Source organism: Rhinatrema bivittatum, chromosome 9, assembly GCF_901001135.1.
Source record: "Rhinatrema bivittatum chromosome 9, aRhiBiv1.1, whole genome shotgun sequence".
NCBI classification, from domain to species: domain Eukaryota; kingdom Metazoa; phylum Chordata; class Amphibia; order Gymnophiona; family Rhinatrematidae; genus Rhinatrema; species Rhinatrema bivittatum.
This window is the reverse complement of record NC_042623.1, coordinates 1,642,343-1,670,277: the sequence shown is the minus strand read 5'-3', so window position 1 is coordinate 1,670,277 and position 27,935 is coordinate 1,642,343. Positions and strand designations below refer to the sequence as shown.

Genomic DNA, 27,935 nt, shown 5'->3' with positions numbered 1-27,935 from the left:
TTTATTATGTCTGTATCACGTACCGTTTGCCAGAAAAGGGCAATATACATTAAGCATGGTTACGTGTCTGTAGTGGCATAAGCTATAATGGCAATGTTGGCACCAGAAAACAAAACTAAAAATGTTTTGCCACAGATTTTCGTTTGTAATCACTTCTGATGCTTCTCAGATGAGAGTCCAACAATAGTCACCCAGCATGGAGGGGTTCCACTTGCCTTGATACCGTTTCTCCATTTTGACAATCTTAATGAAACCTTTCACCATGTTCATCACTCACAACACCAAGGTTGTCTGGGAAGAAGTCCAAGTGGGAATGAAGAAAATGTATCTTCAATGACGTTGCACTTCATCATAAGAACATAAGAACATAAGAAAATGCCATACTGGGTCAGACCAAGGGTCCATCAAGCCCAGCATCCTGTTTCCAACAGTGGCCAATCCAGGCCATAAGAACCTGGCAAGTACCCAAAAACTAAGTCTATTCCATGTAACCATTGCTAATGGCAGTGGCTATTCTCTAAGTGAACTTAATAGCAGGTAATGGACTTCTCCTCCAAGAACTTATCCAATCCTTTTTTAAACACAGCTATACTAACTGCACTAACCACATCCTCTGGCAACAAATTCCAGAGTTTAATTTGTATGCCTGAAGCAGATTTGAACCTATTTGACATAGTCTGCTGCCTTATAGTTGCCTAGAAAGTATATGAAATTAAATCCACAAGCTTTAAACTCAACAGTTTTAGCGATACGATTCACTTATTCACACAGACGTTGCATAGGAGACTACTCATTGCTGCTCCTTACATAAGGCTGCATCGTCATGGAAACAAGTAGGAATCTTGCAGCCGAGCTGGGGCTTGCTCGAGCAAGTTCTGGCATGATCAGACAGAGTTTCTTGGTGTATTTTTAAAAAAGTTACATTGTTACATTGCTTATGGCCATCAAAAATATGACATGAATTTTAAAAATCATAAAAACTACTGTCCAGGAAGAAAAAATATGTACACGAGATAATGTTTTAAAATTTCACAATTATTGTAACATAAAATTGTCCGTTTCTCAAAATCCTTACGTGATGTACAGATTTCGAAGTAACGTCTGTGATCAGCATCAAAAAGTCTATTTGGAACACCAAAAAGCCTGAAGAAAACAAAAATTTTGTTTACCAGTGTAATTAGTAGTTTGGGATCTATGCATTTAATATTTGGGTACTTGCCAGGTACTTGTGACTTGGTTGGACACTGTTGGACTTAATGTACCCTTGGTCTGACCCAGTATGGCGTATCTCATGTTCTTATGATAGACGTTCTGGTGTTAGCTGCCTAGAACTAGGAATAATGTTGTCCACAAATATTTAAATAAATAAAATAAACACACATGGAAATTAATTGTGACACTGAGGGCCGGAATTTCAAAGATTTACTCGTGTAACCGGTCATACGTGCACTGGGCCTATTTTCAAAAGGCCCGGCGACGCGCATAAATCCCAGGGACGCGTGAAAGTCCCGGGGCTTGTAAAAAGGGGTGGGGCGGGGGTGGGGCATGGCAGGGGCGGGGCCAGAGGCCGCAGCAGGGCTGCTGTGATGGGGATCGCACGCCGGCAGTTGGCCAGCGCGCGCAACTTACTTCCGCTCCAGGGCAGAAGTAAGTTTTGTAACAAAAGAAAAATCATCAAAAAGGTAGGGGGAAAGGGTGAGGGAGGTAGGGGAAGGGAAGGGAAGGTGGGGTGGGGGGTAGGGAAGTTCCCTTCAAGGCCACTCTGATTTAGGAGCAGCTTGGGAGGGAGCAGGGGAAGGCAGAGCTGCTCAGCGCGAGCTCAGTGCGTGATGAACAGTAGTAGTAATACTGCAGTAGTAATAACAATAATACTGTAGTAGTAATGCTGCATATGTGGAGTAGTGCTATAGATGTGATAAACAGTAGTAATAATACTGTAGTAGTAATGCTGAATATGTGGAGTAGTGCTATAGAAGTGATGAACAGTAGTAGTAATACTGTAGTAGTAATAACAATAATACTGTAGTAGTAATACTACATATGTGGAGTAGTGCTATAGAAGTGATGAACCTTAGTAGTAATACTGTAGTAGTAATACTGCATATGTGGAGTAGTGCTATAGAAGTGATAAACAGTAGTAGTAATAACAATAATACTGTAGTAGTAATACTGCACATGTGGAGCAGTGCTATAGAAGTTATGAACAGTAGTAGTAATACTGTAGTAGTAATGCTGCATATGTGGAGTAGTGCTATCGATGTGATAAACAGTAGTAGTAATACTGTAGTAGTAATAACAATAATACTGTAGTAGTAATGCTGCATATGTGGAGTAGTGCTATAGAAGTGATAAACAGTAGTTTTGTTTTATTTTTCAGATGTGCTACATGCATGCTTTTTATGTTGATAATTGTACATCGTCTTTGGGGTGGGAGATGGAATAAATACATGACATAAGTAATAGGTTAGCGCTGCTGGCATAGCACAGAGAGATGTAGCACTGGTGCTGGCCTGATTCCTACATCCTTGTCTTTTTTCCACAGGAATAGGCACAGATGTGGAGGTTCTTTGATAATGGAGAACTGGATTCTGACAGCCAGTCAATGCTTCCCTTCTCGGTACGCTGCTTTTCATTTACTCTCTTGCCCTGTTTTCCACTGAAGCTTGATGGTAAGACTTTGAGTAGGGAAAGGTTGGTTGTGGGTTAAGTATGGGATCCTATATGGAAAGGGTGACCCAGTCTGGTCCACAAAGCCACAAGATAGCCATAATGAATATGCATGAGGCAGTGCATGCAAATCTATCTCATGCATCTTTATTTTATTTATTTATTGGAAATTATTGATGTATTACACATTCCCACAATCATGGCAGTTCACAAGCTTAAAACATACAAGCAAGCTACACATATGGCACAGAATTCACTACACAGAAAACCTTCTCATCTGCTTTCTGTCCGGCTCTCTGTACCTTCATGATTCATTGTCCCAAAAGCTTGTGGAAAAATACATGTCTTTAAGGCTTTTTTTGAAGGACTCTTACATCATCCTTAGATATTCGGGCACTGTGTTCCATAGTATTACATTTACATGTATTAAAATGTGTTAATCGCTTAACACTGCAAAAGGTCTAGGCAATATATTGGATGTACAATATTAGAGTGTGTCACATGTATGCCAGCTTAAATAGAAAGGATTTTATTAGCCCTGCTACGGAGATGGCGCAGGCTTTTCCTCAATAACAGCCTCTTATTGGCTGGTCTTAGCGAGCGCTGCGAAGTATGTACATATAGGGCAGATCCCAATCAAATCACATCAATGTTATTGATAATCTTTTGTATCAGCATTAACAGCTTGTATTCTATTCTAACCTGTAAAGGTAGCCAGTGCAATTTGCACAATATGGAGTGATATCATCCAGTGAGGACATAATAGTTGGAAGGATCTCAAAATGCTGTTATTGTGGATATCCTGCAATCCAGACATGTGTGCTCCTGAAAACCAGAGTTGGCTACTCCTGTTCTTGTTTTAAAACATAATGAAGTCCCATGGCAAGCTATGAAGGTGAAGGAGGAGGCTGAATGTTTGGGCAGCATTTACACAAGTATTAGCTGCTATTTATATCATTGCAAAATTTTGGGTTTAACCATGGTAGGAAAAGGCTGTTCAGAGGGGAATCTGAATGCTAATCCAGCCAAGCTGATGGAATACAGATGAGGAAGAGAAGACATTAATTAGTCCTGGATGACACAGTCTGCCAGGGCTGGCAGCTGGGATGTTCTAAGAAACTATTCCCTGAATTTGACAAACTTCAGGCAAAGTTTTGCATAAAATTACATGTTGAAAGATTTTACTAAAAAATAAACAATACAAAAGTTTGAGAACCAAATTCATAAACTGAGAATGTTTCCTTTTAGCATAGCCATACGTTTGAAATTCTATCTTCCAGTTAATAGTGTACGGTTGTGTTTCTCCTTCAATTTATCAAAGAATGAATTGTGCTGAGATTAACTTGGGGCCGCATAATTAGCAGGAGTATTGAGCTCTGCTTGTAAGAACCCGCCTCCTTACCAGACTCATCACTGAACATTTGTAATCTATGAGACTCTGCCTCCTTACCGTACTCATCAAAGTACATATGTAACCTGATATACCCAGCCTCCTAACCATCCTCCTCATGTACATCTGAAATCTGTGAAATCCTGACTCCTTATCATACTCATCACCATACATATGTAACTCATCACCGTACATATATAACCTGATAGACCCTGCCTTCTTATCATACTCATCACCATACATATGTAACCTGATATACCCAGCTCCTAACCATCCTCCTCATGTACATCTGAAACCTGTGAAATCCTGACTCCTTATCATACTCATCACCATACATATGTAACTCATCACCGTACATATGTAACCTGATAGACCCTGCCTCCTAACCATCCTCCTCATGTACATCTGAAACCTGTGAAATCCTGACTCCTTATCATACTCATCACCATACATATGTAACTCATGACCGTACATATATAACCTGATAGATCCTGCCTTCTTATCATACTCATCATCATCATACATATGTAACCTGATATACCCAGCTCCTAACCATCCTCCTCATGTACATCTGAAACCTGTGAAATCCTGACTCCTTATCATACTCATCACCATACATATGTAACTCATCACCGTACATATGTAACCTGATAGACCCTGCCTTCCTATCATACTCATCACCATATAGAAACATAGAAACATAGAAATGACGGCAGAAGAAGACCAAACGGCCCATCCAGTCTGCCCAGCAAGCTTCACACATTTTTTCTCTCATACTTATCTGTTTCTCTTAGCTCTTGGTTCTATTTACCTTCCACCCCCACCATTGAAATATCTAGCTTGATTAGTTAGGGGTATGTAACCTGATATACCCAGCCTCCTAACCATCCTCCTCATGTACATCTGAAATCTGTGAAATCCTGACTCCTTATCATACTCATCACCATACATATGTAACTCATCACCGTACATATATAACCTGATAGACCCTGCCTTCTTATCATACTCATCACCATACATATGTAACCTGATATACCCAGCCTCCTAACCATCCTCCTCATGTACATCTGAAACCTGTGAAATCCTGACTCCTTATCATACTCATCACCATACATATGTAACTCATCACCGTACATATATAACCTGATAGACCCTGCCTTCTTATCATACTCATCACCATACATATGTAACCTGATATACCCAGCTCCTAACCATCCTCCTCATGTACATCTGAAACCTGTGAAATCCTGACTCCTTATCATACTCATCACCATACATATGTAACTCATCACCGTACATATGTAACCTGATGTACCCAGCCTCCTAACCATCCTCCTCATGTACATCTGAAACCTGTGAAATCCTGACTCCTTATCATACTCATCACCATACATATGTAACTCATCACCGTACATATATAACCTGATATACCCTGCCTTCTTATCATACTCATCATCATCATACATATGTAACCTGATATACCCAGCTCCTAACCATCTTCCTCATGTACATCTGAAACCTGTGAAATCCTGACTCCTTATCATACTCATCACTAGGGATGTGAATCGTTTTAGGACGATTAAAATTATCGTCCGATAATTTTAATATCGTCTTAAACCGTTATGGAACACAATACAATACAGATTCTAACGATTTATCGTTATAAATCGTTAGAATCGTGAGCCGGCACACTAAAACCCCCTAAAACCCACCCCCGACCCTTTAAATTAAATCCCCCCACCCTCCCGAACCCCCCCCCAAATAACTTAAATAACCTGCGGGTCCAGCGGCGGTCCGGAACGGCAGCGGTCCGGAACGGGCTCCTGCTCTGAATCTTGTCGTCTTCAGCCGGCGCCATTTTCCAAAATGGCGCCGAAAATGGCGGCGGCCATAGACGAAAAAGATTGGACGGCAGGAGGTCCTTCCGGACCCCCGCTGGACTTTTGGCAAGTCTCGTGGGGGTCAGGAGGCCCCCCACAAGCTGGCCAAAAGTTCCTGGAGGTCCAGCGGGGGTCAGGGAGTGATTTCCCGCCGCGAATCGTTTTCGTACGGAAAATGGCGCCGGCAGGAGATCGACTGCAGGAGGTCGTTCAGCGAGGGTTCCGGCGCCTCGCTGAATGACCTCCTGCAGTCGATCTCCTGCCGGCGCCATTTTCCGTACGGAAAATGGCGCCGGCCATACGCGTATGGCCGGCGCCATTTTCCGTACGAAAACGATTCGCGGCGGGAAATTGCTCCCTGACCCCCCCTGGACCTCCAGGAACTTTTGGCCAGCTTGTGGGGGGCCTCCTGACCCCCACGAGACTTGCCAAAAGTCCAGCGGGGGTCCGGAAGGACCTCCTGCCGTCCAATCTTTTTCGTCTATGGCCGCCGCCATTTTCGGCGCCATTTTGGAAAATGGCGCCGGCTGAAGACGACAAGATTCAGAGCAGGAGCCCGTTCCGGACCGCTGCCGTTCCGGACCGCCGCTGGACCCGCAGGTTATTTAAGTTATTTGGTGGGGGATTTAATTTAAAGGGTCGGGGGTGGGTTTTAGGGGGTTTTAATGTGCCGGTTTTTCGATTTTTCGATTTTTAACGATTTTTAACGATTTTTCACGATATTTTACCCCCCCAAACGGCAACAATACGATTCCCTCCCCCTCCCAGCCGAAATCGATCGTTAAGACGATCGAGGACACGATTCACATCCCTACTCATCACCATATATATGTAACTCATCACCGTACATATATAACCTGATAGACCCTGCCTTCTTCTCATACTCATCACCATACATATGTAACCTGATATACCCAGCCTCCTAACCATCCTCCTCATGTACATCTGAAACCCGTGAAATCCTGACTCCTTATCATACTCATCACCATACATATGTAACTCATCACCGTACATATATAACCTGATATACCCTGCCTTCTTATCATACTCATCATCATCATACATATGTAACCTGATATACCCAGCTCCTAACCATCCTCCTCATGTACATCTGAAACCCGTGAAATCCTGACTCCTTATCATACTCATCACCATACATATGTAACTCATACCGTACATATATAACCTGATAGACCCTGCCTTCTTATCATACTCATCACCATACATATGTAACTCATCACCGTACATATCTAACCTGATAGACCCTGTCTTCTTATCATACTCATCACCATACATATGTAACCTGATATACCCAGCTCCTAACCATCCTCCTCATGTACATCTGAAACCTGTGAAATCCTGACTCCTTATCATACTCATCACCATACATATGTAACTCATGACCGTACATATATAACCTGATAGACCCTGCATTCTTATCATACTCATCATCATCATACATATGTAACCTGATATACCCAGCTCCTAACCATCCTCCTCATGTACATCTGAAACTTTCTCCAGTACGGGTACCTCCCCAACATCCTCTTCAGTAAATACCGAAGCAAAGAAATCATTTAATCTTTCCACGTTGGCCTTATCTTCTCTAAGTGCCCCTTTAACCCCTCGATCATCTAACGGTCCAACTGATTCCCTCACAGGCTTTCTGCTTCGGATATATTTTAAAATGTTTTTACTGTGGGTTTTTGTCTCTACTGCCAACTTCTTTTCAAATTCTCTCGTAGCCTGTCATCAATGTCTTACATTTAACTTGCCAACATTTATGCATTATCCTATTTTCTTCTGTTGGATCCTTCTTCCAATTTTTGAATGAAGATCTTTTGGCTAAAATAGCTTCTTTCACTTCCCCTTTTAACCATGCCAGTAATCATTTTGCCTTCTTTCCACCTTTCTTAATGTGTGGAATACATCTGGACTGTGCTTCTAGAATGGTATTTTTTAACAATGACCATGCCTCTTGCACATTTTTTACTTTTGTAGCTGCTCCTTTCAGTTTTTTTCTCACAATTTTTCTCATTTTATTAAAGTTTCCCTTTTGAAAGTTTAGCATGAGAGCCGTGGATTTGCATACTGTTCCTCTTCCAGTCATTAATTCATATTAGATCATATTATGATCACTATTGCCAAGCGGCCCCACCACCGTTACCTCTCTCACCAAATCCTGTTCTCCACTGAGAATTAGATCTAAAATTGCTCCGTATCTCATTGGTTCCTGAACCAATTGCTCCATAAAGCTATCATTTATTCCATCCAGGAATGTTATCTCTCTAGCGTGACCCGATGATACATTTACCCAGTCAATATTGGGGTAATTGAAGTCTCCCATTATTACTGCACTACCAATTTGGTTAGCTTCCCTAATTTCTCTTAGCATTTCACTGTCCGTCTCACCATCTTGACCAGGTGGATGGTAGTATACTCCTATCACTATAGTCTTCCCCAACACACAAGAGATTTCTACCCATAAAGATTCAATTTTGCATTTAGTCTCATGCAGGATGTTTATCCTGTTGGACTCTATGCCATCCCGGACATAAAGGGCCACACCGCCTCCCAGGTGCTCCTCTGTCATTGCGATATAATTTGTACCTCGGTATAGCACTGTCCCATTAGTTATCCTCCTTCCATGATGTCTCTGAGATGCCAATTAAGAATATGTCATCATTCACTGCTATACATTTTAATTATCCCATCTTACTTCTTAGACTTCTGGCATTAGCATACAAACATTTCAAAGTTTGTTTTTTGTTTGTATTTTCATTCTGCTTTTTAATTGATAGGGATAAGTTAGAATTTTTTAGCTCAGGCGAGTTTTTAGTTACAGGCACTTGGACTACTTTTCTTATTATTGGAACCTCAGTGTCAGGATGCCCTAATTCTAATGCATCATTAGTATCCTTTGAAGATACCTCTCTCCGAACCATGCGCTGCTGAGCGACTGTCGGCTTTCCCCTTTGTTCTAGTTTAAAAGATGCTCTATCTCCTTTTTAAAGGTTAGCGCCAGCAGTCTGGTTCCACCATGGTTAAGGTGGAGCCCATCCCTTCGAAAGAGACTCCCCCTTCCCCAAACAGTTCCCCAGTCCTAACAAAACTGAATCCCTCTTCTTTCCACCATCGTCTCATCCACGCATGGTGATGAGTATAGTAAGGCGGCGAGGCCTAACAGGTTACATATGTATGGTGATGACTATGATAAGGAGGCAGAGTCTATCAGATTATATATGTACGTGATGAGTATGGTAAGGAGGCTGTTGCACTGGAGGTGGACCCTTGGGCCGAGGTGGGATTGACGCTACCCATAGGAGGGATCTACGGGTCCCCACCGTCGGCAGGCAGAGTGGGCTGAAGGACGGAGGCTGCCTGGTGCTTCACCAATACCATCCCACGTTCCCCATGAGTTGACCCTTTGGGTACCAGGGCCGGCTGGACTTAGGTGGGCCTCCGTATGTCGTTGTCGATGGAAGGATCGAGAGGTCAGCCCAGAGGCAGCAACAGTGAATAGAAGAAGTCTGTACTGGAAGAGGTGGAGTCCCGGAGACCCAGGCGCCAATAGAACCAAAGTCAGACAGGGGGTACCCAAGCAAGAACAGGCCGAAGCCTTTTCGAAGGTGTAGCAAATTAGTGCTTGCCAAGGCATGCCACCCAGGATCGTCAAAGGTCCACCAGGACACAGCCACGAATTGACAGTTCCTGTAGGAGAGAATCCGATCGCTTCCACAAAGGTGAAGCCCAAGCCAATGCCTTCCCTTCCATGACATATGGAGGCCCACCTAAGTCCAGCCATCCCCGGTACCCAAAGGCTCAACCCGCGGGGAACAAGGGCTGGTTTTGGTGAAGCGCCAGCCAGCCTCTGTCCTTCAGCCCACTCCACTTGCCAATGGTGGGGACCTGCAGGATCCATCCTACAGGTAGCGTCAACCCCACCTCAGCCCAAGAGTCCATCTCTGGCCAACAGGTTGCAAAGGCCATGGACTTGGTGGAGCCACGTGCCCTCCAGGCTATTCCTGGCCTGGCATCAAAGGTACAAGAACAGCAACAGTTTCTTGAGGCACTGGCCTCCTCCCTTGAGCATCTAGATGCTCGCTTGATGCTGTATCTGGCAACTCATTTCTAGTACCAACTTTCTCTCACCAACAGCTATCTCCCTCTAATCCTAGAGCCTTGTTGGCCTTACCAGCTCTGCCTCATTTTAATGGTGACTCTAAGCACTGCAGAGGGTTCATCAACCAATGCTACATGCAGTTTGCTCTGCAGCCCTCCATCTTTCAAGATTTACTCATGAAAGTCAACTTTATCTGCTTATTAATTACCGTAACAGCAGTTTATGGATTTAACCTCTAGGAACTTATCCAAACCTTTTTTAAACTCAGTAACACTAACTGTAGAAATCACAACCCCTGTCAATGAATTTCAGAGTTTAACTATGTGCTGAGTGAAAAAGAATTTTCTTCAGTTTGTTTTAAATGTGCTACTTAGTACTTGCTAGTTTCATGGAGTGTCCCCTAGTCCTTCTATTATCTGAGAGAGTAAATTTACATTAACTTGTTCAAGTCCTTTCATGATTTTGTAGACTTATATCACCTCCCCCCTCAGCCGTCTCTTCTCCAAACTGAACAGCCATAACTTCTTTAGCCTTTCCTCATAGGGCATCTGTACCATGCCCCTTATCATTTTTGTCACCCTTCTCTGCATCTCCCCATTTCTTTACCTTACTCATCACAGAACATATATAAATTGATAGCCCCGTGTTCTAACCATATGTAACCTGATAGTCCCCATCTCCTTAGCATAGTCATCACTGTACATATGTAATCTAATATTCAACAATCTCGTTACTTTATTCATCCCTGTACATGTGTAATCTAATATTCAACAATTTCGTTACATTATTCATCCCTGTACATGTGTAATCTGATATTCCTCAATCTCGTTACTTTATTCATCCCTGTACATGTGTAATCTGATATTCAACAATCTCGTTACTTTATTCATCACTGTACATGTGTAATCTAATATTCAACAATCTCGTTACTTTATTCATCCCTGTACATATGTAATCTAATATTCAACAATCTCGTTACTTTATTCATCCCTGTACATGTGTAATCTGATATTCCACAATCTCGTTACTTTATTCATCACTGTACATATGTAATCTAATATTCAACAATCTCGTTACTTTATTCATCCCTGTACATGTGTAATCTGATATTCCACAGTCTCGTTACTTTATTCATCACTGTACATATGTAATCTAATATTCAACAATCTCGTTACTTTATTCATCCCTGTACATGTGTAATCTGATATTCCACAGTCTCGTTACTTTATTCATCCCTGTACATGTGTAATCTAATATTCAACAATCTCGTTACTTTATTCATCCCTGTACATGTGTAATCTGATATTCCTCAATCTCGTTACCTTATTCATCCCTGTACATATGTAATCTGATATTCCACAATCTCGTTACTTTATTCATCCCTGTACATGTGTAATCTGATATTCCACAATCTCGTTACTTTATTCATCCCTGTACATGTGTAATCTGATATTCCTCAATCTCGTTACTTTATTCATCACTGTACATGTGTAATCTGATATTCCACAGTCTCGTTACTTTATTCATCCCTGTACATGTGTAATCTAATATTCAACAATCTCGTTACTTTATTCATCCCTGTACATCTGTAATCTGATATTCCACAATCTCGTTACTTTATTCATCTCTGAACATGTGTAATCTGATATTCCACAATCTTGTTACTTTATTCATCACTGTACATGTGTAATCTGATATTCCTCAATCACGTTACTTTATTCATCCCTGTACATGTGTAATCTGATATTCCTCAATCTCGTTACTTTATTCATCCCTGTACATATGTAATCTGATATTCCTCAATCTCGTTACTTTATTCATCCCTGTACATGTGTAATCTGATATTCCTCAATCTCGTTACTTTATTCATCCCTGTACATGTGTAATCTAATATTCAACAATCTCGTTACTTTATTCATCCCTGTACATGTGTAATCTGATATTCCTCAATCTCGTTACCTTATTCATCCCTGTACATATGTAATCTGATATTCCACAATCTCGTTACTTTATTCATCCCTGTACATGTGTAATCTGATATTCCACAATCTCGTTACTTTATTCATCCCTGTACATGTGCAAACTGATATTCCACAATCTCGTTACTTTATTCATCCCTGTACATGTGTAATCTGATATTCCTCAATCTCGTTACTTTATTCATCACTGTACATGTGTAATCTGATATTCCACAGTCTCGTTACTTTATTCATCCCTGTATATGTGTAATCTAATATTCAACAATCTCGTTACTTTATTCATCCCTGTACATGTGTAATCTGATATTCCACAATCTCGTTACTTTATTCATCCCTGAACATGTGTAATCTGATATTCCACAATCTCGTTACTTTATTCATCACTGTACATGTGTAATCTGATATTCCTCAATCACGTTACTTTATTCATCCCTGTACATGTGTAATCTGATATTCCTCAATCTCGTTACCTTAATCATCCCTGTACATATGTAATCTGATATTCCACAATCTCGTTACTTTATTCATCCCTGTACATGTGTAATCTGATATTCCACAATCTCGTTACTTTATTCATCCCTGTACATGTGCAAACTGATATTCCACAATCTCGTTACTTTATTCATCCCTGTACATGTGTAATCTGATATTCCTCAATCTCGTTACTTTATTCATCACTGTACATGTGTAATCTGATATTCCACAGTCTCGTTACTTTATTCATCCCTGTATATGTGTAATCTAATATTCAACAATCTCGTTACTTTATTCATCCCTGTACATGTGTAATCTGATATTCCACAATCTCGTTACTTTATTCATCCCTGAACATGTGTAATCTGATATTCCACAATCTCGTTACTTTATTCATCACTGTACATGTGTAATCTGATATTCCTCAATCACGTTACTTTATTCATCCCTGTACATGTGTAATCTGATATTCCTCAATCTCGTTACCTTATTCATCCCTGTACATATGTAATCTGATATTCCACAATCTCGTTACTTTATTCATCCCTGTACATGTGTAATCTGATATTCCTCAATCTCGTTACTTTATTCATCACTGTACATATGTAATCTGATATTCCACAATCTCGTTACTTTATTCATCACTGTACATGTGTAATCTAATAGACCCAATCTCCTTACCATATTACCAATATCATTCATTGTATATTAGTACAAGATTTATAGAGTTCTGTATATATATGCACATTAGAGACAGTCCTTGCTCCTTGAGCTCATCATCTAGTCAGGACACACAGACAAGAGAAATAAATGTTTGAGGAGAAGAAGGGATATAATTAGAGTCTCAGTTTAATAAATGGGCTTTGATGGAGGATATGGTCCACTTTATCTAATTGGTTGAATCTACAAGACTTCCAATTTTGTGTCCCTCAAAACAATTTATTGTTTAAATTAATAAAGTACATTCAGTAGTATGCACAGTTTCACTCAGAATTCTGTCAACATTTTTATGCTCTTTCTTTACTCTTGATGTATCAAGGCGTTTTGCACACAAAAAACTCTGGGGTAGATTTTCAAAGGGATATGCGCGTAACCTCCGGAAACCTACCCCTGCCTCCCCCTGTGCGCGCCGAGCCTATCTTGCATAGGCTCGGCGCGCGCACGCAAGCCCTGGGACGCGCATAAGTCCTGGGGCTTGAAAAAATGGGCGTTCTGGGGGCGGGGCCGGGGGGCGGGGCGCCGGCCCGGGGGTGTTCTGGGGGCGGGACCGAGGCCTCCGGAACAGCCTGGGGGATGGACAAAGGTCAGGGGGGGGTTTAGTTAGGGCTGGGGGCGGGTTAGATAGGAGAAAGGAGGGGAAGGTGCGGGGGGGGGGGGGGGCGGCCTCGGAGGGAACGGAGGAAGGCTGCTCGGCTCGGTGCGCGCAAGTTGCACAATTGTGCACCCCCTTGCGTGCGCCGACCCTGGATTTTATAACATGCGTGTGGCTGTACATATGTAAAGTGCAAGCATGACACATGAGTGCAAATACAAAGCACATCTGTACAAATATCCTTCCGCTGTTTTCCTCAGTAATATCTTTATTTTATTCCTCCAGTCATTCATTCATCGCTTATTTCTGACCTTTAACTGGATCCAGTCTCGAGGGGTTTACAACTAATCTGACAATATATACGTACATGGATCAGATGGATTGTAACCCTGTCATGCAATACATATCCTCCCTGTATTAAGCAAATAATTTATAGTACAAAGCATGAAGGGTCAATAAAACCTATGTAAGAGAATAAGATGTGTGGGTCTTAATTTGTCTCCACAGGGATGAAGATTTGAGGCACTATGAAGCTTGGCTTGGGGTCCATAATATTTTTGATCAGCAAGAAAAAAATAAACAAATTCTGAACATCTCCCAATTGGTGTTTGGTCCAAAGGGATCAAATCTGGTTCTGCTTAAACTTTCAAGGTTGGTGCTTGTAATTTGATAGAAAAGGCTTGTACATTATAAACTGCAAGACACTGAGGTGTTGAGGTTTCCTGCTGTGTCGAACACGATGAACAATAATAGGTTGCTTTGCATGATGTATCACCATGACGTGCTACCCTTTAAATATATTTAGTATGCAATTTCACTGCACCATTCATTTCCTAGTCATTATGCATCACAAGACATCATGATTGTTACATTCAATAAAATGGAATTTTAATGCTGTCTTGTCGTTTTTTAAACTATTCTCTGCTGACTCTTTATGTCTACGGGGTCAGCCAGTAAGAGCTCAAATGACACATTTCAACCTCTTGTGCTATTTCACAATCTTTCCTGTTCACAGTAATGAGAGTCTGCCCTTTTTAAACTTTTTTTTATTGCTGAATATGATTTTTCTTTATGAGACGGCAATACAGTTACTGGTTCCCAATTTACAAAAACAAACAAACAAACCATAATACATAGAAATATACTAATATAGTAACAATGGCAGATAAAGAACAAATGGTCCATCCATTCCACCCAACAATATGCTTATTGTAGTAACTGCCGCTCCATGCAGGTTACTCACATGTTTCCATTAAGGGCAATAACTGCCTTTCCGTGCAGGATACCCCTATACCACCCTTAATGCAATGCATGCGGGTAACCTGTACAGAATGGCAGTTATACCCTTTTAATGGCATGCATGGGGGTAACTTATACAGAACAGCAGTTATTACCCCTGGAATGCACGGGGGTAACCTGCACAGAATGGAAGTTACTACCCTTAATGGAATGCATGGGGGCAACCTGCACGGAACGGCAGTTAGTATCTTTAATGGAATGTATGGGGGTAACCTGCAAGGAACGGCAGTTAGTATCTTTAATGGAATGCATAGGATAACCTGCACAGAATGGAAGTTACTACCCTTAATGGAATATATGGGGGTAACCTGCATGGAACGGCAGTTAGTATCATTAATGGAATGCATGGAGGTAACCTGCAAGGAACGGCAGTTAGTATCTTTAATGGAATGCATAGGATAACCTGCACGGAATGGAAGTTACTACCCTTACTGGAATTCATGGGGGTAACCTGATCGGAACGGCAGTTAGTATCTTTAATGGAATGCATAGGATAACCTGCATGGAACGGCAGTTAGTATCTCTACTGTAATGCATAGGATAACCTGCACGGAATGGAAGTTACTACCCTTAATGGAATGCATGGGGGTAACCTGCACGGAACGGCAGTTAGTATCTCTAATGGAATGCATGGGTGTAACCTGCACGGAATGGAAGTTACTACCCTTAATGGAATGCATGGGGGTAACCTGCATGGAACGGCAGTTAGTATCTCTAATGGAATGCATAGGATAACCTGCACAGAATGGAAGTTACTACCCTTACTGGAATGCATGGGGGTAACCTGATCGGAAAGGCAGTTAGTATCTTTAATGGAATGCATAGGATAACCTGCATGGAACGGCAGTTAGTATCTTTAATGGAATGCATAGGATAACCTGCACGGAACAGCAGTTAGTATCTCTAATGGAATGCATAGGATAACCTGCATGGAACGGCAGTTATTACCTTTAATGGAATGCAAGGGGTAACCTGTACAGAACAACAATTACTAGCCCTGAAATCCATGGGGCTAACCTGCACAGAATGTCAGTTACTACCCTTAATGGACTATATGGGGGAACCCTGAATGGATTGGTAGTAAACTACCCTTAATGAAATGCTTGGGGGTAACCTGCACTGAATGGCAGTTATTATCCTTAATGGAACGTATGGGGGTAACCGAATAGAACAGCATTTATTACCTTCAATGGAATGCATTGGGTAACTTGTACAGAAAAGCAGGTACTACCCCTAGATGCATGGGAGTAATCTGCACAGAATGGAAGTTACTACCCATAATGAAACACATGGGGGTGACCTGCATGCAACGGCAGTTATTTCCTTTAATGGAATGCATTGAGGTAATCTGCACGGAATGGCAGTTATTACCTTTAATGGAATGCATTGGGGTAATCTGCACGGAATGGCGGTTATTACCTTTAATGGAACGCATGGGGGTAACCCGCATAGAATGGAAGTTATTACCTTTAACGGAACACTTGGGGGTAACCCGCACAGAATGGCAGTTATTACCTTTAACGGAACACTTGGGGGTAACCCGCACAGAATGGCAGTTATTACCTTTAACGGAACACTTGGGGGTAACCCGCACAGAATGGCAGTTATTACCTTTAACGGAACACTTGGGGGTAACCCGCACGGAATGGCAGTTATTACCTTTAACGGAACACTTGGGGGTAACCCACATGGAATGGCAGTTATTACCTTTAATGGAAGACTTGGGGGTAACCCGCATGGAATGGCAGTTATTACCTTTAATGGAAGACTTGGGAGTAACCCGCATAGAATGGCAGTTATTACCTTTAATGGAACACTTGGGGGTAACCCGCATAGAATGGCAGTTATTAACTTTAATGGAACACTTGGGGGTAACCCGCATAGAATGGCAGTTATTACCTTTAATTTAACGCATTGTGGTAATCTACATGCGTGGATGCGTGGATGAGACGATGGTGCAAGGAAGAGGGATTCAGTTTTGTTAGGAACTGGGGAACATTTTGGGGAAGGGGGAGTCTTTTCTGAAGGATGAGCTCCTCAACCAGGGTAGAACCAGACTGCTGGCGCTAACCTTTAAAAAGGAGATAGAGCAGCTTTTAAACTAGAACAAAGGGGAAAGCCGACAGTCGCTCAGCAGCACATGGTTCGGAGAGAAGTATCTTCAAAGGATACTAATGATGCATTAGAATTAGAGCATCCCAACAATGAGGTTCCAATAATTAGAAAAATAGTCCAAGTGCATGTAACTAAAAACTCGCCTGAGCTAAAAAATTCTAACTTATCCCTATCAATTAAAAAGCAGAATGAAAATACAAACAAAAAACAAACTTTGAAATGTCTGTATGCTAATGCCAGAAGTCTAAGAAGTAAGATGGGAGAATTAGAATGTATAGCAGTGAATGATGACATAGACTTAATTGGCATCTCAGAGACATGGTGGAAAGAGGATAACCAATGGGATAGTGCTATACCGGGGTACAAATTATATCGCAATGACAGAGAGGAGCACCCGGGAGGAGGTGTGGCGCTTTATGTCCGGGATGGCATAGAGTCCAACAGGATAAACATCCTGCATGAGACTAAATACATAATTGAATCTTTTTGGGTAGAAATCCCTTGTGTGTCGGGGAAGACTATAGTGATAGGGGTATACTACCGTCCACCTGGTCAAGATGGTGAGACGGACAGTGAAATGCTAAGAGAAATTAGGGAAGCTAACCAAATTGGTAGTGCAGTAATAATGGGAGACTTCAATTACCCCAATATTGACTGGGTAAATGTTTCATCAGGACACGCTAGACAGATAACGTACAGGATTTGGTGAGAGAGGTAACGGTGGTGGGGCCGCTTGGCAATAGTGATCATAATATGATCAAATTTGATTTAATGACTGGAAGAGGAACAGTGTGCAAATCCAAGGCTCTCGTGCTAAACTTTCAAAAGGGAAACTTTGATAAAATGAGAAAAATTGTTAGAAAAAAACTGAAAGGAGCAGCTACAAAAGTAAAAAATGACCAAGAGGCGTGGTCATTGTTAAAAAATACCATTCTAGAAGTACAGTCCAGATGTATTCCACACATTAAGAAAGGTGGAAAGAAGGCAAAACGATTACTGGCATGGTTAAACGGGGGGGGGGGGGGGGGGGGGGGGGTGAAAGAAGCTATTTTAGCCAAAAGATCTTCATTCAAAAATTGGAAAAAGGAACCAACAGAAGAAAATAGGATAAAGCATAAATGTTGGCAACTTAAATGTAAGACATTGATAAGACAGGCTAAGAGAGAATTTGAAAAGAAGTTGGCTGTAGAGGCAAAAACTCACAGTAAAAACTTTTTAAAATATATCCGAAGCAGAAAGCCTGTGAGGGAGTCAGTTGGACCGTTAGATGATCGAGGGGTTAAAGGGGCACTTAGAGAAGATAAGGCCATCGCGGAAAGATTAAATGATTTTTGCTTCAGTGTTTACTGAAGAGGATGTTGGGGAGGTACACGTAATGGAGAAGGTTTTCATGGGTAACGATTCAGATGGACTGAATCAAATCACAGTGAACCTAGAAGATGTGGTAGGCCTGATTGACAAACTGAAGAGTAGTAAATCACCTGGACCGGATGGTATACACCCCAGAGTTCTGAAAGAACTAAAAAATGAAATTTCAGACCTATTAGTAAAAATGTGTAACCGATCATTAAAATCATCCATTGTACCTGAAGACTGGAGGATAGCAAATGTAACCCCAATATTTAAAAAGGGCTCCACGGGCGATCCGGGAAACTACAGACCGGTTATCCTGACTTTAGTGCCAGGAAAAATAGTGGAAAGTGTTCTAAACATCAAAATCACAGAACATATAGAAAGACATGGTTTAATGGAACAAAGTCAGCATGGCTTTACCCAAGGCAAGTCTTGCCTCACAAATCTGCTTCACTTTTTTGAAGGAGTTAATAAACATGTGGATAAAGGTGAACCGGTAGATGTATACTTGGATTTTCAGAATTTGACAAAGTTCCTCATGAGAGGCTTCTAGGAAAAGTAAAAAGTCATGGGATAGGTGGCGATGTCCTTTTGTGGATTACAAACTGGCTAAAAGACAGGAAACAGAGAGTAGGATTAAATGGACAATTTTCTCAGTGGAAGGGAGTGGACAGTGGAGTGCCTCATGGATCTGTATTGGGACCCTTACTTTTCAATATATTTATAAATGATCTAGAAAGAAATACGATGAGTGAGATAATCAAATTTGTAGATGACACAAAATTGTTCAGAGTAGTTAAATCACAAGCAGATTGTGATAAATTGCTGGAAGACCTTGTGAGACTGGAAAATTGGGCATCCAAATGGCAGATGAAATTTAATGTGGATAAGTGCAAGGTGATGCATATAGGGAAAAATAACCCATGCTATAATTACACAATGTTGGGTTCCATATTAGGTGCTACAACCTAAGAAAGAGATCTAGGTGTCATAATGGATAACACATTGAAATCGTCGGTTCAGTGTGCTGCAGCAGTCAAAAAAGCAAACAGAATGTTGGGAATTATTAGAAAGGGAATGGTGAATAAAACGGAAAATGTCATAATGCCTCTGTATCGCTCCATGGTGAGACCGCACCTTGAATACTGTGTACAATTCTGGTCGCCGCATCTCAAAAAACATATAATTGCGATGGAGAAGGTACAGTGAAGGGCTACCAAAATGTTAAGGGGAATGGAACAGCTCCTGTATGAGGAAAGACTAAAGAGGTTAGGACTTTTCAGCTTGGAGAAGAGACGGCTGAGGGGGGATATGATAGAGATGTTTAAAATCATGAGAGGTCTAGAATGGGTAGATGTGAATCAGTTATTTACTCTTTCGGATAATAGAAAGACTAGGGGGCACTCCATGAAGTTAGCATGGGGCACACTTAAAACTAATTGGAGAAAGTTCTTTTTTACTCAACGCACAATTAAACTCTGGAATTTGTTGCCAGAGGATGTGGTTAGTGCAGTTAGTATAGCTGTGTTTAAAAAAGGATTGGATAAGTTCTTGGAGAAGAAGTCCATTACCTGCTATTGATTAAGTTGACTTAGAAAATAGCCACTGCCATTAGCAAGGGATCTTCTTAGTGTTTGGGTAATTGCCAGGTTGTTATGGCCTGGATTGGCCACTGTTGGAAACAGGATGCTGGGCTTGATGGACCCTTGGTCTGACCCAGTATGGCATGTTCTTATGTTCTTACCTTTAATGGAACGCATGAGGGTAACCTGCATAGAATGGCAGTTATTACCTTTGATGGAACGCATTGTGGTAATCTGCATGTAACAGTGGTTACTATACCAAGAATACATGGGAGTAACCTGCAGAAAGTGGCAGTTACTACCATAAGGAAATTGCTGGGCAGACTGGATGTACCATTTGGTCTTTATTTTCCATTATTACTATGCTGCTATACATTATGGGGTAGATTTTCAGACGAGCGCGAACAGCCTACTTTTGTTTGCGCTCCAGGCGCAAACAAAAGTACGCTGGATTTTAGTAGATACGCGCGTAGTGGCGCGTATCGGCTAAAATCCTGGATCGGCGCGCGCAAGGCTATCGATTTCGTATAGCCTGCGCGCGCCGAGCCGCGCAGCCTACCCCCGTTCCCTCCTAGGCCGCTCCGAAATCGGAGCGGCCTAGAAGGGAACTTTCCTTTGCCCTCCCCTCACCTTCCCCTCCCTTCCCCTACCTAACCCACCCGCCCGGCCCTGTCTAAACCCCCATCCTACCTTTGTCGGGGGATTTACGCCTCCCAGAGGGAGGCGTAAACCCCGCGCGCCAGCGGGCCTCCTGCGCGCCGGGCCGCGACCTGGGGGCGGGTACGGAGGGCGCGGCCACGCCCCCGGGCCGTAGCCACGCCCCCGTACCCGCCCCCAAAACGCTGCCGACACGCCCCCGCAACGCCGCACGCTCCGGCCCCGCCCCCCGACACGCCTCCCGACACGCCCACTCTGAAAATCCCGGGACTTACGCGAGTCCCGGGGTTCTGCGCGCGCCGGTGAGCCTATGTAAAATAGGCTCACCGGCGCGCAGGGCCCTGCTCGCGTAAATCCGCCCGGTTTTGGGCGGATTTACGTGAGCAGGGCTCTGAAAATCCGCCCCTATGGTTTGTTTGTTTTTTAAATTGGTAACAGCTAATTGCATTGCTGTCCCATAAGAGAAAAATCATATTCAGCAACAAAAGAAGTATAAAAGACAAATTCTTATTACTGTGAATAAGAAAGTTTGTGACATGTCACAAGAGTTTGAAATATGTTAGTTGAGCAATGACTGGCTGACCCCGTAGACATGAAGTCAGCAGAGAATAGTTTAAATATCCCCAAGTGGTATAGTCTTTTAAGGTTTTAAAAGATTCCATATCAGAAAACTAGACTTTACATAAAGCCGTCTCCTCATTAATGATACGTTTCACCTCAGGATGTCATCCACCAGTTTTCAACCGATTGGTAGAACCTTTTCACTTCCAAAGTACGGCACTGCAGACATGCTTCTGCATTGGAATGTACTACATGGAAAAGGTAGACTAGAACATAAAGGGCCGGATTTAAAAAATGTTACACTCGTAAATCCGGGGAATTTACACGCGTAAGACAGGAAGAGGTGAGAAGATGAGGCTAGGGGGAAGGGAACGGGTGAAGGCAGCGCGGCTCGGCGCAAGCAAGGTGCATAATTGTGCATCTCCTTGTGCGCGCCGACCCCCGATTTTATAACAAGCGCGCGCATGTTATAAATCGTGGATACATGTGCACGTGCTACCTGGCGCACGCACATGTAGGCCGCTCGCGCTTCTTTTAAAATCTACCCCAAAATTAGATAAGCTCTTTATCACAGGATACATTATTTTCAATTTATGGTCTGCACATTACACTAGTAGTTTGAGTTGGATTACATCAATAATACATACACAGGTAAAAGAATGGAGAAATTATAAATATAAAGAACACAAAAATAAAAAGATTCTATTTTTCTTGGATCGAACAAATCGTTAAACAATACTTTGTGGTTCACTTTATGAGATGTTAAAAGCTGAGAAAAAAAGATAGGTCTTCTAAAATTTTTTAAAAGATTTTAAGTTGGAGGCAGATGTCAACTGCTCTGGGATAGAGTCCATAGATGCGGTGCAGCAGTTGATATAACTCTATTCCTGGTGATATAACTATTCCTGGTGATATAACTCTATTCCTCGTGATATAACTCTATTCCTGCTGATATAACTCTATTCCTCGTGATATAACTCTATTCCTGGTGATATAACTCTATTCCTGCTGATATAACTCTATTCCTCGTGATATAACTTTATTCCTGGTGATATAACTCTATTCCTGGTGATGTCTAGTCTTGCAGCTTTAATAGCTGGAGCCTCTAATAGGCATCTGGAGAGCTTGTATAATTGGAGATTTGAAGCTGGCCAGGCAGATGAGTCCTTTTGGATGATGTTATAGATAATTGTTTAAACACTTTATATTGGGTCTGCTGAAAATCGGAAGCCAGTGCAACATTGATAATACAGGTGAAATATGATCTCTAAGCCTTGAACCAGTTAGTATCTTTGCAGCAGAGGTTTGCACAACTTGTAATGAGTGGGTAAGAGTAGTGGGGAGGCCAAGATACAAAGACTTGCAATAGTAGAGAGAATTAAGTAAGAGAGATTGCAATACTAATCTGAAATCTTGAGGTTCTAACAATGGTTTGATGTGTTTTAATAAATGTAGTTTGTAAAATGATAATTTAACTATGGCCAAAATATGACTTTTCATGATAAAAGTTGGAGTCCATGATAATACCAAGGATTTTAGCTTTTCTGCCAATGGTTCATGAAAGTAAATGTATCTGGAATTGGATAAGATGGAGACGTAACTTCAGATAACAAATTATTTCAGTTTTTGAAATGTTCAGTTGTAATATATGATGCTCAAGATATCATTTTACTGAATTTATTCCTAGATTACTAGATAAAGAGTATATGGCCAGGAATTGGCATATGGGACATAGAATTGAGTGTCATTTGTGTAAATATTGAAATTAACACCTAAACAAGCAAGAATTTTGCATAATGGGCCTAAATACAAATTACATAAATAGCAGGTAACGCTCACCCTTGGGGAGCAGCTGAAGTGATTCTGAACTATTTTGAATTTACTGAAACAATTTTAATCTGCTGTGGGGGCAGAGTGGGGTTGAGCCGCAACTTACAGTTGCAGTTTTCAATTTTTAAAAGTAAACATGAAAGTTACCCCACATAAGTTACGCCCATGGAGAACAAGTATAACTTTACACAAGCGAACGTCTAAATGTATTTGGAAGATATCTGAGGATTTTCAAATTGAAATGAATTAATGCTCATAAAACTGTGCCGGAAATGCCAATGGATTGTAGTCTGGATAGTAGTAATATGGAGTGAACAACAGTATCGATGACTGTGGATATCTCCTATAAAACCATGATATAGTCAGTTTTAGAGTTAAAGCCTTGAACAATTGTATCATAAGATGAGAGTAGGAGCGTTTCTGTACTAAATCATTTACAAAATCCATGTTGGTGAGGGAATAAGGAGAAATCAAGAAAAACCCCAGCATGCGATTTAACAAATTACCAGAAAGTCAGAGCAGTCGTTATGCACAGCTGCCAAGGAAACTTTTTTTTCCATTTGCCCTTTGATGCAGAAGGAAAGGTAAAGCGTGCACATGGATGGTTCCTACTCATGCAGCTGTGACCCAACCATTTTCAGTATTGAAGATCTGGAGAATTCTTAGACTGATGATTGTCAGTGCTTGGGAGATTCACTCATTTTCAGCTAAGAGTTGTATCCATACTATTGGCCAGGATTGCTGCTTGGGGTATTCTCTTCTCGAAGCTGAACAGCCCTAACCTCTTCAGCCTAGACAAATTATTTTTGGAATCTGTGTAAAGATCCCAGTAGCACCTCCCCACAATCTGACTAGAAACATGTATACTGTGCAACCCATCACATAATTTAGTTGGATTCAGGAAGGGCAATTTAACTGGGTAAATGGCTTTGAAAATTGCCCATTCCATGGGCTTCCTCCAGAAGCTGAGTACACTGGGTCCTAGGCCTCGCCAATAGGTGTCACTGTTGTGCAATGTCTGGAATTCCCTTCCCCAGAGACTGTGAAAGTACTTCTGCAGTGTCTCCAGCCACAGTTGCCCAGGATAACAGAAAAACCTGACCAGGATTTGAAGCCAGGTTTCCTGAACCTCATTTTTATCCAGTCCTAAATTTCTCATATTTTAGAGCTTAGGCAATAAAATAAATCTATTGTAAGATAAAGAATCAGGTTTGTCAGGAAATAATGATTGTGCTTGTTATTCTCTCTTTTTGTTTGTTAGATCGGCAATACTGAATAACTATGTAAACACAATCAAACTACCAAATTATGGCTGCATCACCCCAGAGAAAACGGCTTGCAGTGTCTATGGGTGGGGATACACAGGATGTAAGCCATTTTATCTTACAGTTCATTGAGAAAACGTTTGGTATGATGTTGTTTTATACACTGCCCCCAGTGGCAGGTGTGTGTACAGCATTTTACTCTTTATTTTATTACTTTCTGACATCGGAAGGAGGCAGTTTAATAAAATAGAAATAGTACTCAGTATCTGGACAATGCAGAAATAAGAATCTGTGGTTCTTCTGAGAATTTATGATAAAAAGTAGAACCAAGACAAAACCTTCTTATATTCATGTTAGCATAGTCAAGATTTCCATCTTGCAGTTTTTATTTATTGCTTTAATTCCTCCACCTCCTGCTCTTTGTATACTCCTCCTTGTTCGCCCTCCCTGTTCATTGTAATTTCTACCTTTAAAGTTACATTGTAAACCGGTATGATGTATGCATACTAATACCGGTATATAAAAGTTTTTAAATTAAATAAATAAATAAATCTTAGTATTGTGGATATTATTGAAATATCATTATTACTATGACTTTTTTTAGCTCATTTATTTGTTTGTAGTATTGTAAGTTTGTACATTACTCTATCAGCATTTACAGAGGAGTAACAGACACAGGATCAGCCTGAAGCGAATCACATTATGCTATATAGAGAGGCATGAAATACTCATGAAAGTGCCGAGAGGCATCAGTAGGATGCCTGTCAGATATTATTACACATGACTGTACAGTCTGTCGTCATTGCTCAATGGCATGGGTTTTACCAGGCTGCAAATTCATTGGCTTAGTCCTTCTTGGCAAGAATTCTATGACATTTTAATATTTGTCAGCTCCTGTTAACATCTGGAGTAAATGGATCAGAAAGCAGGAGCCTGGGTCTGCATCTGGTTTGATCATTACTGCTCCTGCTTTCAGCAAATCACTACAATGGTATCCTGCAAGTAGCAAATTTGGTGACCATCGGAAATGACAAGTGTAATGAGAACCACAAAGGGAAGATCGTTGTTAATGAGTCTGAGATCTGCGCAAAGAGTGAAAGTGATCGAGCAAGCACCTGTGAGGTAAGCACAGTGACCAGGAATCATCCTTAGTACAGAGGAGAGTTAAAGAAACCAGAAAAGGTAGTAGGGTACGAATTTCTATTTTATGAATGGTGTTATTATGATTTATATGTTCATTTCTTTTTTGTTATGAATTGTAAAATATGCATTTAAATTCCTGTAAGCTGCCTTTAGCATTCTGTAAAGACTGTAGTGGCAGGCTATTAAGGGCAAATGGAAACAAGGCTGACCAATAGGGATGTGCAGCAGGGACGGATTCGTATTCATCGGGACCCGCATCCATTTTCAGGGGACCCCGATCCGTTCATTAGTTACGTATGTATTCGTTTCCCAAAAAAACCCCCATCCCAACCCTTTAAATTTAATTAACTACAACCCCCCACCCTGCTGACCCCAAGATTTGCCAAAAGTCCCTGGTGGTCCAGCGGGGGTCCAGGAGCAATCTCCTGCACTCAGGCCATCAGCTGCCAGTAATCAAAATGGTGCCGATAGCCTTTCCCTTACTATGTCACAGGGGCTACCGGTGCCATTGATCATCCCCTGTCACAAGGTAGGAATACAAGATGTCGCCGATGGCCATGTGACAGGGGCTGACCAATGGCACCGGTAGCCCCTGTGACATAGTAGGTCAAAGGCTATCGGCGCCATTTTGATGCAAGGCAGGCCGGAAAGCCTGACAGCTGGACCACCAGGGATGTTAGTAAGTCTTGGGGAGGGATCGAGATGGGGGGGGGGGGGTGTTGTATTACAGTAAATTGTAATGCTTGGGGTGGTTTTTTATTTAAAGAAATAAAATGTGCCTCTCCCCCCGTACAAACCTGAAAAACTAATTTTCCTCGTAGTTTGGGGAAAATAAGTTTCGGGGTTCGGGGCCCCTGACCCATGACGAATTAGGCAATTTTGTTAAAATTGCCTAATACCTCTTCGATGTAATTTCTAACTTTTGTTTGATGTAAACCGATATGATGTTCACACGAATACCGGTATAGAAAAGCTGTTAAATAAAATAAATAAATAATAGGCACTTTATCGCAATTTGTGCTAATACCTATGTGAAGAGCCATGATGTCCTCTCCCTAGATAGGTATTTATCTCTCTATAGGAGGCCCACCTAGTAACTCGAGGTGAGGTTTAGGTATTACTGTAGGGGGTTAGGAGCCACTTTGACATTCAAAGTGAGACGTACGAACAGAGCAGTGGTCTCTTGTGAAGATTTGATGACCTTCGGAGAGAGGAAACTCACCCAAAGATGAGATTTGTGCAGTGTTCTCTCAACCTAGCTTGATGGACTCTCTATCTAGGTAACATCACGCTAGGTTGAGAGAACTTTGCACAAATCTCATCTTTGGGTGAGTTTCCTCACTCCGAGGGTCATCAAATGTTCACAAGAGAGCACTGTTCTGTTCGTACGTCTCACTTTGAATGTCAAAGTGGCCCCAAACCCCCTACACTTATACCTAAACCTCACCTCGAGTTACTAGGTGGGCCTCCCATAGAGATATAAATACCTATCTAGGGTGCAGACATTATGGCTAGTCTTAGTCTTTTTTTCTCTCTCTCTCCTAAGGTTCCTGATAGCTAGGTTGACACTCTGGGAACTTCCAAAACCAGCATCTGCAAAACACACCATACAATATGATGCTATCACATGTGTTAAAGGCATTTTCAGATGCAATAAGCCCTTAACACATGCAAAACACCTTATAGCATTTTGATAAATGACCCCCTTGGATTGGTCACTGTTGGAAACAGGATACTGGGCTTGAAGGACCATTGGACTGACCCAGAATGGCAATTTCTTATGTTCTTATGTTCAAGAGACTATGTAGGCCACAAAGCACTCACTATTATCAAATGATTTACTATTTCTTTACATAAATTTATATACTAATTAAGAAATGTTCAGTTTTGTTGCAAACCAGATATGATTTTTTGCAATTTGATTTATTTAAAGTCTTTTAGATTTTGCCACATCCAAATCATAGTTTAAAGGTATAATGAGGGTAATTTTCAAAGCTGTTTCTGTGCATAAAACCAGATTTTATGCATGTACTCGGAGCATTGTGTGCATAAAATTATCAAACTGCAAAGAGGTGGGGGCAGAGTGGAGTTGAGCCGCAACTTACAGGCACAGTTTTTGATTTTTAAAATTAAAAGTTACCCCATATAAGTTTCACCCTTGGAGAACAAGTATAACTTTATACAAGCGAACGTCTACATGTATTTGGCCGATATCTGAGGATTTTCAAAGTGAATTAATGCTCATAAGTTTGCATTGAAAATACTGAATAAAGTCTGCATGTATAACACAAACTCCAACTTTCC

At 41.4% G+C, this 27,935-nt stretch overlaps 1 protein-coding gene across 4 annotated transcripts in view; it reads left to right on the top strand.

Annotated features, from left to right (window-relative positions):
- The window catches only part of HGF (hepatocyte growth factor), a 212,316-nt gene that overhangs the window by 176,419 nt on the left and 7,962 nt on the right, over positions 1–27,935 (top strand). For 3 of the 4 annotated variants that reach the window (XM_029616760.1, XM_029616759.1, XM_029616762.1), the window contains 4 exons: positions 2,543–2,617; positions 14,333–14,476; positions 24,485–24,591; positions 25,465–25,610. In XM_029616760.1, the coding sequence (XP_029472620.1) occupies positions 2,543–2,617; positions 14,333–14,476; positions 24,485–24,591; positions 25,465–25,610 (472 nt within the window). The remainder of the gene's footprint in view (positions 1–2,542; positions 2,618–14,332; positions 14,477–24,484; positions 24,592–25,464; positions 25,611–27,935) is intronic. The other variant, XM_029616761.1, reaches the window with a different exon arrangement.